General features: G+C 27.5%; 2 protein-coding genes across 4 annotated transcripts in view; one reads left to right on the top strand and one right to left on the bottom strand.

Annotated features, from left to right (window-relative positions):
- The window catches only part of Rnaseh2b (ribonuclease H2, subunit B), a 3,840-nt gene extending 2,005 nt beyond the window's left edge, over nucleotides 1–1,835 (bottom strand). Inside the window, 3 exon segments of the mRNA NM_001162986.1 lie at nucleotides 881–977; nucleotides 1,040–1,178; nucleotides 1,349–1,835. Coding sequence (NP_001156458.1) covers nucleotides 881–977; nucleotides 1,040–1,178; nucleotides 1,349–1,436 — 324 coding nt within the window. The 5' untranslated portion in view covers nucleotides 1,437–1,835.
- A 142-nt stretch (nucleotides 1,836–1,977) lies between these two features.
- Nucleotides 1,978–8,787, top strand: LOC100168890 (kiser-like). Of its 3 annotated transcripts, none has more exons than XM_029486134.1 (2): nucleotides 1,978–2,507; nucleotides 7,498–8,787. In XM_029486134.1, the coding sequence occupies exon 2, from the start codon at nucleotides 7,518–7,520 to the stop codon at nucleotides 8,496–8,498; it is 981 nt and encodes a 326-aa protein (XP_029341994.1). In that variant the 5' UTR covers nucleotides 1,978–2,507; nucleotides 7,498–7,517; the 3' UTR covers nucleotides 8,499–8,787.
- The last annotated feature ends 1,924 nt before the right edge of the window (nucleotides 8,788–10,711 follow it).

Raw genomic sequence — 10,711 nt, 5'->3', positions numbered from 1 at the left:
TTTACACACTGTAGATCAATTTCTTTGTAAAATTACTACAGATGGGTAAAAGGATAGCTAACAATTTATTTGAGTGTATCTATACTCTATTTCCTGTAAATTAACCTACTTTTTTTTTTTTTGCGCACGCAGAGTATTGTGAAAACGTTGTGACAATATAATTCATCATAGTTCTACAGTTTCACGTTGCGAAACACCACACTGTATACGTGGTAAACTATATTGTCACAACATATTCACTATACACTGCGTGCGCTAAATATAAAAAGTAGGTAAACTTACGGGAAATATAGTACAGTGAAAGAAGTGGGTCTCTCACTCAATCAAACATTTATGAAATTTTATGTATACGGACTCAATTCAAACACATAAAAGTAGCATGGACTCAATTCAAAAACATAAAAATAGCACGGACTTAACTCAATATCACTGGTTCCCACAACTTGTCATGCCAAACCACCTCGGCAAGGTAAGAATATGAAAAACAGAATTTGAATGTATTAAATCACTAGGTTGTAAGTTACATTACTTAGTAATGGAAAAACAGTATTTATAAAATAATTCTCAAAACTTCTCAAATTGTTAAGTGTTATAATTTTAAAACTTAGGCCAACCTATAAATTCTGATTGCATCTTATTTATTTTTATCCGACCTACATAACTATAAATTAAAACACATGGAATTATCGCTTATTTTTTTTTTAAATAATAATCTAGATGAGCATTTTAATTTTGTGACAAAAATGTTAATGTCTCATTGTTCTTTTAGTTATTTAAAACTGTCTAAATTTTGTTACCAGTCTTTGAACTTTGTTAACTTAAATACAAATAATATAGCTTTAATAAAGAATATCTTCTTAGGCAATTGTCTTATACTTACTTTGACAAAATACGGTAGAAAGAGAAATATAGGGTCAACCAACGTTACAAAATCAATTCTATCTATAGGAATGACATCATTGCCTTTGAAAAATGACCTGTAAAAGTAATTTTACATTGGAAAATTCAACAAGACAAAAAAAATGAAATATATATTTACCTATGACTAAATGGTAAGGATCGCATCTGTGCTAGAGTTTTATCATTTTCTGAATACACAAATATAGCCAATTCGTTAGTTTGTGGATGACGCAGTTTTATCAATTGGCGATCAGCATTTTCATCTTTTGTTAAAGCATCTAAGACAAGCATATAAATACGAATGGTGGACATTTTCCCCCCAATAAATTTTTGATGCGGACATTTTCCTCAGTTGGAGGGGAAAAATCCATTTACCATAAATACATAATATTTGTACCTATGATAATATTATTAATGCATATGAACAACTGCTGTGCTGAAGACTTACCAGGTAAAATGATAAACCGATTTTTTTCAAACAACTCTGTGTTTTCTTGTTCGTTTTTTATTTTTGGTTTTCTACCTCGAGGAGCCATCACACTATAGTTGATATATTATATGGGACAGTTTTAATATTGTTTTTACGATAAAGATTCAAAATCAAACACTGCACTAAATCTTAAATAATAATAATTAATATCTCCGACTTGTCAGCTTATAGTAGATAATTACTATCGTCACTTTTAACTTGTACACCAGTTTCCAAAGGGTTTAGAACTAAATTGTACAGTATGATCTGAGCCCTAAAGGGCAAGGGCTACAGCATAAAAAAATAAATAACTAAATTAAGAATAATATTACTTTCAAATCTCAATATTTATCAAAGATCAAAGAATAGGTTGAAAAAAAACGCGCGTAAAACAAATAGAGATAACGCACATAACCTTACTTAATACTTTAGGGTAGTACCAGGGGTACCCCAAAGAAAATTATATTCCACATTTGCATATAAAAATAAATATTTATATATTGTTCCATGATCACATCGTATCAGCTGTTCATACTTCATATCACGGATTCGGACTCGGATGATAAGCAGGCCGAGGTCGTGAAAATTTAAAGAGAGATAGGTTTTCTTTCTATATATCTGAATTTTCTTCGTTGGCGAAATCGATAACAGATGCCGTTTACCTTTTTCCTCCATGATTGTGCTGCATTTTTGCATAATCTGCCCACTATAGCACTTTGTCCGTACGTCGGGCGATATTCGACCCTTCCGTCTTTCTCTTTTCTTTCCCCGATAGGTACTCACGTTCTATACTCCTATAGCTCATTATAGGGAGAACCTACGACGTACTCGATTTGTGCGCCGAAAAAAATTACTTTGAACATCGAGTTCGACGGTGCGCGTCCGTCTGGTGTATGGGTATATGTGGTCTGTCTAACTCTTAGACCTTACTACCTTAGTGCCGTTTAGTTCGTTGTGGTTTTCTTGCTGACTGCTGACCGGTTGTTGAACAAGCTCGACTATGAAATAATACTAAAATACTATCGTATTGCTGTCCAGAAGCAAGCGTACACACATTGGTTGCGACAATCCTGCCCATATCACCATACGATCTTAACGTTCAAGGATCATTTACTCGAATACTATAAACACGTATCAGGTGAGCCGAAAGATCATGTACGCACCTGCATATCAATTAATAACAATACTACTCTTTGAGCAACGTTATAATTTACATAAGATTATAAGTATTTACTATTATTAGTCTGCTGCCTAACGAAAATTCTAACATTGTTCTAAAAACGTTGCCTCATTTTGGGTTTGACGTTGGTGGTTATTATTATAGTAGAGTGGTGCGAGAAAATTAATATCTAATAAAATAAATAATAATGTACCTACTTATTCTGAACCAGAATTTAATATGACGACTGTCTAACCAATTTAATAGTAATATATAATCATACTAATGCACATTTGTCATCTGTAGTATGTCACCTATGGTTTTATTTTTATAATTGACAAGTTAACGTAACATCTTTCTTCATATATATGACCTCTGAACTAAGTTTTCAATTAAATACCATTATGGTCATTGACTTTATGCTCATAAAATTATAGCATACAATATTTCAATGTATAATATATATATCCTTGATATTAAGTTTCATATGTGCCCCACTGGCCCATTTAAAATATTAAAAAAAGCCTAAAGATTGTTTGAAACAAAATAATACATCTCTCCAGACTATCTAAATTTGCATATTGTATCAATATCTATAAAATTAATAATCAAAGGTTCCTTATATAAATAGTCCTTTAAAAATCCAATGAATTAACCTAGGTAGTAAACTAATTAATATAATAATTTTAAATACTTCAAATTTCAATACTAGGTACATAGTTTTTATCCATGTAATTACCTAAATAATACCTAGTTACATCAAATTGAATACTTACTTCTTATATACCTAATGTACCTACCTAACTCTTTAACATATCTAACTATTTATTTTAGGTATTTTATTAATTCATTTCTTCTATATGGTATGAAATAATTTTGGGTCATGTTAGTTATTTATTATGGCGTGACCATTGACCTTCAATGTATAATTGATTGTTCCTATAATTTAATACTAACCGAACATGTATAATAGGTGGTTGGTTATGGTAGTTTGACTTGTGTCTCTAGTGATGTGGATTATAAAAATGTCATGACCTAGTAAATATATAATATGTATAAAATCTATAACCCTAATACTCAATTATTTTTTAAATGTCTGCCTGTAGTTATCTACAAGGAAACATAGTTAAATAAAAAGATACCTATTTTAGAAGATCACTTAAATTTATAGTTTTTATGCACCCATTTAAATAAATTTATAAATTTATATAGTAAGTTTTCATATAATTTATATAATATTAATTTTCACTCTATATTATTAATTTAAATGTTCTACATCAATAGGACATAACTATATGCCTCTCGAGATGCCCCTCATGAAATAAGCACAGTACCAACCTATGATATTGAAAGCTATATTTGTTACAACCCAAGTAAAAGAAAAAATTAAAAATATAGGGGCACCTAGTTGTAACTTAGGCATTTTTTTAAAATTATTATTTTAATATAGGTTTAACACCAATTGAATCTATAATAGTATACACATTTCAAAACCTGGGACCCATTTACTATTGTCCATATGAACTATGTTAACAAAATGTGTCTAAACTCCAAAATATTATACTGAGATGAATAAAATTGATTGAGATTTACAAGAGCAGTTTATTCAGTTTTAGCTCTGTATGAAAAAATTAATTATTTGAGATCTAGATATCTATGTGAAATTGACTAAAATAAATAAAACATAAGTTATTTTTAAATTGTTATGTGGTTAGAGGGTTATTTGAGCAAACAAATTGTAATTTGCTTGTAAAACATTTCTTGAAGTGACCCTGGCTATTAATAAATGCATGCGATTACTAAAGATTACAATAAATAAGCTATTTTATGTTTTGTTATATACCTAGGTATATATAAAATATAAATTATAATATTTATATAGTGTGATTACTCATTGACAATTACATGAATCTGTCAATATTTCTTTTTTAGAATAATTTATTAAGTGAAGGCACCTACCTACCTATTTTTTTTTTAAATTGTGTACTTTGCAGAATTTTTGACATGTTTACACTCTGTAATTTGCTAGTGCATCACCTTTTAGTTTTTTATAGCAAACCATAGTTATTACTAAATAGTATATGGTACATCATATTTTAAATGGGTGGGTACCTACTTCCAACTAATTGAAAAACATATCCACACGGTTCTTGTTTTAAAATCTAAGCTATATTCAATATTCATTATTGACTAGTTCGTGTTGAAATAATCACTCTATAGGTATGTTTATTTATTGTAATCAGTCCATAAATCATAATGAATAAATATGTATCAATGATTTGTTTTAATTAGTTAGTAATAGGTATTTACTATAATTGATACTAACTTATAACATTAATCCGCATTATTTTTAATAAAATAATTACTCACTTTCCATCTTAAATATTTTTTTACATCAAAAGACATTGGTGTGATTTAATTTAGGAAATATCGTGAAAGCTGATACCTGTGATCTCTCTTCATCATGAAAATCTGGACTGTTCAACATACATTTAACTATCCATGGGAGACAGTGGTTCAAGCAGCTTGGAACAAGTACCCAAATCCAATGAATACAGCTGTCCTTGGCATAGATGTTATTGATCGGCAAGTAATTAATGGAGAACTACATTCACATCGGTTAGTTACTACTAGATGGACATTGCCGAATTGGGCATGTGCATTAATGGGTCCAATAAGTACATTTTATGCCAGTGAGTATTCTAAAGTTAATCGAGATCGTCGGCAGTTAAAGCTAGATAGTCAAAACTTATCATTGGGACCATTTGTCATAGTACGAGAAAAGCTCACATATAAGCCACATCCTGATGATCCACAAAAAACTTTACTCAAACAAACAGCTTATGTCACTGTAGAAGGCTTACCATGTAGTGGATATATAGAAAATATACTTACCAGTAAAATTTCAGGCAATGCAGCAAAAGGAAGACAAGCTATAGAATGGGTTATTGAAAAACTACAACATAAACAACCATTGTAATTTAAAATTGTTATTTAGGCCTACAGTTATATCATTATATTGTGAAATTAAACTTTATGGTTACACCGATCAGCCATAAAATTTACAACACTCCTAATTTATATATTATATATATATTATTATTATTAATTTTTTTATATAATATAAAATAAATTGGAAACATTTGTAAGAATTGTATTAAATGGTAGAACATAATAAAAAAATAAAAATAAATATTATATTAACTCTGAGTTTAATTTTGATTTCACTGATCTATATTTAGTAATAAAATAAATGTTTAAAAGTCAAATTAAGATTTGAAGTAAACATCTGGATGCAACTAGAGTTTAGTTGTGTTGCTTTCTTATATATAGTAAATTAAATATATATTTATTTCTCAGAAGAATTAAGTTTTTTGAGTATTGTTACTTATAATATTTGCAGTGGTAGTATAAACATTAGATTACCTACAATATTGTATGTATACATAATGATAATTTTAATATTAATAATTATGAATGTTATATATTAAGATTTATACTCTGTTCAGTCTCCAGTGAGAGAAATGAATACAATAATCAAAGGAGCCGAATACTCAGTGATTACCTATATCCATTTGAATATTTGATAATACTTTTTCAAAACTAAGTAATAATTACATTTTTAAACAATTCAAAAAAGATTAACCTGAAGTCGATTTTATATGATAATATTTTAGCTTATAAAATATTATTTAAAAATAAATAAAAAAAAACATATTCATTTGATAAATATTTTTACTATTAATTTGGGTATAAATTTCATACCCACTAAAATGTATTCAAAAAGAAAATTTGAAAATGAAATTCCTGACAGGTGTAAATAACTTGGATTTCATAATTTCGTTATGTCTTTGATTAACATGTTAACTGCCATGCGGCGAGTTACAAAATATGTATCATCGGTAAGCCAAGTATACTTTTTGGCCTTATGTCAAATTTGTATATACTTTTGTATTTTAAAAAAAAAATTTAAAGAATGATAATGATTCCCGCTATACCACATTAGTTTTTAGTTTATTATTGTAGCGTTTTGGAAAAGTTAACAATAAAAACCATATTAATTTACAGTCGCAGGCAGTTGCAAAAGTATAAAATTTGAAAATTACAGATCTTCATGTTAATCCAGATAGTTAAAATCTCATAAATAGTGATAATTTTATATAAATATAATTATAAATAAATCCTAGGTAAAGTTACTTTTTTACATATAAGAACATGATGTAACAATCACACTGATGCCGCACATATTTCTTAATAAAATGATAAATGGAAAGATTGATGGTTATTTATTTATTCATTTTTAATTAGGTAATCAAATATTTAAATAAATTTCACAAACTCAAATAAAAACCAAACCTTGATGTATTATTATAAATAACAATTTGAGTGATCTATTATTATTTATTATATAGAATATATATATATATTTATATTTACTACTTGTATAGTTGTATGATCTTGATGCAGCAACTAAAAACTTAAAAAAGTTGCTTATTTAAATTATACTTTTATGTCTATTTAAAATTATAAGTATTTTTGAATATACATATTATGTATGTCTATATTATGTTGTAAGTTATTTTAAGTTTATGGATTATATTAAGTTTCCCTCATGTAATACAAACTACATCAAGTCAATAAACACAATATGGTTTAACAAATTTAGATATTCAATCCAAATTCATTTAGTTTACTAGTTTAATGCTATTGAACACTTGTAATCTACATATCACACATAATGTTCATATTTTATAATATTAGAAATTATTAATAAATAGTTATAAAAGCAACAGCGTGGTTGTCACTAAAGATAATGATGCATTTAAATATCATTTCATGTTAAACATTTCATTCGTTCGTCTATCCCTGTTGCCAATTGAGTTCAATTAATTTTTTCAGTGGAGCAAAATATAAAAATAAAATAATAACAAAACAAAATGGAATTTAATGAAGAATGGTTTGGTTTCAGTCGTGTAAGATACATACACTATGGACAACGAAAAGGACATTGAGAGCGGCCAATCAATAAATGACAATAATATGGAGGATATTTCTCAACCAGATTTGCTGTGCCATACCTATGCAGTTGATTCTCAAGTGGCAAGTAAAACACATTTAGACATAAACCATTCATTGTCATTTAGTAATGCTTCTTGTGAACATTCTAAAATTCAAGAAGAAGAATGCGCTTTTTTAACAAATAACCTACAGAGTGTTCATCTGACACGTGACAATCCATTATCCATTAATCTTCCATCACGGAGACGTCGATTGATACCCATCAACAATAAACCTAATGATTATGACTATGAATCAAGTTCCGGCAGTGAATTCAGTGACAATACTGATAGATTCTTAAATGTGGACCTCGGAAACAAATCAATACCTGAGTTAACAGCTGAAGAAGAACTCAAAGATGAACGAAACTGGAGGTCTTGTACGGTAACTGGTGTTGTTAGTAAGATTGATATGAAAGTAATAGAGCCTTATAAGTGTGTGCTATCACATGGTGGTTATATGACAACTGGTTCACACAATGCTATTATTGTATTTAGTGCATGCTATTTACCGCATCGTGATCGTGTAGACTACAATTATGTTATGAATAATCTATTTGCATATGTTGTTTCAACTTTGGACCAACTAGTTACAGAAGATTATGTTCTAGTCTATCTTCAAGGGGGTACTTCTAAGGATTGTGTTCCTGGTTTCTCTTGGCTGAAACGTTGTTACAAGATGATTGATAGAAAACTAAGGAAAAATTTGAAATTTTTGTATTTGGTTCATCCGACGTTTTGGTTAAAAACTCTTGTATTAATGATCAAACCATTTGTAAGCTCAAAATTTGGCAACAAGATACATTTCATCAACAGCTTAGATGAACTCTATGACTGTGTGCCAGTTGAAAGAGCTAGTATACCAGATAGGGTAAAACAATTTGATTGTACAAAATCAAATTCTAACAAGTAGTATTTTTTTTCACCCATCAACTATTTATTAATATTACTACTATTGTTTAAAATTCTTCCTTAAGCCTATATACTAGCCTAATTTTATCAGTCTGCATTAGTTATATAGCCCAGGAAAATAACTACTCATTTTAAAACGAACTGTTATATTTATTATATATATATTTTTTTCTATTCTCTGTAGTTATGTTATTTATTAAAAAAGAAAAAAATATTTACACTTAAAGCTAAATCCACTTATAAGATGATTTTTTAAATCTAATATTGAATAATTATTCACCATTTTATTTTCTTATTTATGCAAAATTGTATAATAAAATGTTCTAATTACATCCTTGTTTAACATACATATTGGAATTTTTTTCTCATTAATTTAAACACCTAATATTTATTTCCTAATAACATACTAAATAATAAAAATAGGAAAAAAAATAATATAAAAACAATTATTATAATTTTACAATTACGATTACTGTTATATATAATACCTAATAAATAATTAATAAGAACATTTACAAATAAGAAAATTCAGTAAATTACATTTAGTTTTGTTAGTTTTAATATTATACTGCGTTGCCCATCAAACTTAAATGTAACATCGTGGTCTGTGTTTTCTTAATATCAATTGAAAGTTTTGAATTAAAGCAGTAGCTTATTAATATAACATGGGCACTATCCCTCCCCTCAATTTCACCTTATTTTATATTTTTTTCGTGATACAGAGTATTAACCTCTCTTATTAATTAAATGTTATGTTTCTATCAAACACATTGTATTTTGGTTATTTGATTAAAAATTATGTCATTATTTTGAGATGGAAAATATGAGTTATAACTTATAACAATGTAAAATTTGAAATTTTTGTCCCTGTATTGAGGAGACAGACAAACACTGGAAGCGCTGTCGACGCCTATCATTCTGATGGTTAGGTGGGTTCCCCCTACATGGAGTCGAGAGATTGTATGTATTTTGCATACATTTTGCTTTAAGTGAAGTGTATTTGAATGTATTTGATAATATTAGTAGAAATTGTACTTACCAATGTATACAGTTAGCTATAAACGCGTATAAAGTTTCGATAACAAAATTAATTTATTATAAAAAGTAAAATAACCAATATAAAACTATATTTATACATCCCGAATCAGAAGGTACAAAATGTTTCCACCAGAGCGCATTTTGTTAATCTGCTTCCCCAATAAGACATTTTTAAAAATGCCCATGAATTATAGTATTATGAATACACCACTAACAATGTTGTGATCTAAAGGTTTGATAATAGATAAGTTTACAATAATGTTAAGACTTACAAAACTATACGTAAACTTAAATTTTCAATGTATAATGAAGACAACTAATGCAAGTATGGCGTTAATTTAAGAACTTAAATGTTAGAATTGCTTTCACTATTAAAAAATTATTTAAATATATTTTATATTACTTTTGATTTAAAATATTCATGAACATTAAATTATTATATAAAGAAATGTTCTTAATTTCAATACTTAACATACATAATTAATTTTTAATTAGTAAAAATCTTTATTTACTCTTATTGATTAATATTATCTTTGATATAATATTATAATATAGCCATAAGTAAGAAATATTATTTCCAGTAATATATTACTTAAGTATTACACATTTCATAAATTAAAATCGATTTTTTTCCTTTTTTAGTCCAGTGACATACAATTATATTTAGGTAACATGTGATAGCATCAATATAAGCTAATTAATATATATATTTGTTAATGTTAGTAAAAATATTTAGAAAGCAATAAGTATTTTTAAACAAATGATAATAAAATTTCAATTTTACATTGAATTAAAATGTTCTAACATATTAAAGTCCTGGGCTTAATATACAAACTGCAAAATGTATTAATGTAAAACAGTATTATTTAAATATCTATCTAGTCTAATTTATTATTATCATGCCATATTTTTACTAATGTATATTTACTTTTGTGATAATTTTAATCCTAGTTAATATATTATATTTTTTCTGTATTGCAATCTCATGTGACCATGTTTAATTTTTACGTTAATATGCACTTAAATTGTATTATTTGTTTGTATTGCAAATTGATTATCATAATGACACAGTCGAACATGGTTATCTCAACATTGAAAGGACCGGCCTGAAAGTTTGAGTTATTCAAGGATTCGAGTTATCCAAAGATAATATAATTATATGAAATTCTAGGAACT

This window comes from Acyrthosiphon pisum, chromosome A1 (assembly GCF_005508785.2).
Source record: "Acyrthosiphon pisum isolate AL4f chromosome A1, pea_aphid_22Mar2018_4r6ur, whole genome shotgun sequence".
Taxonomy (NCBI): Eukaryota; Metazoa; Arthropoda; class Insecta; order Hemiptera; family Aphididae; genus Acyrthosiphon; species Acyrthosiphon pisum.
This window is presented reverse-complemented; position numbering and strand designations above follow the sequence as displayed.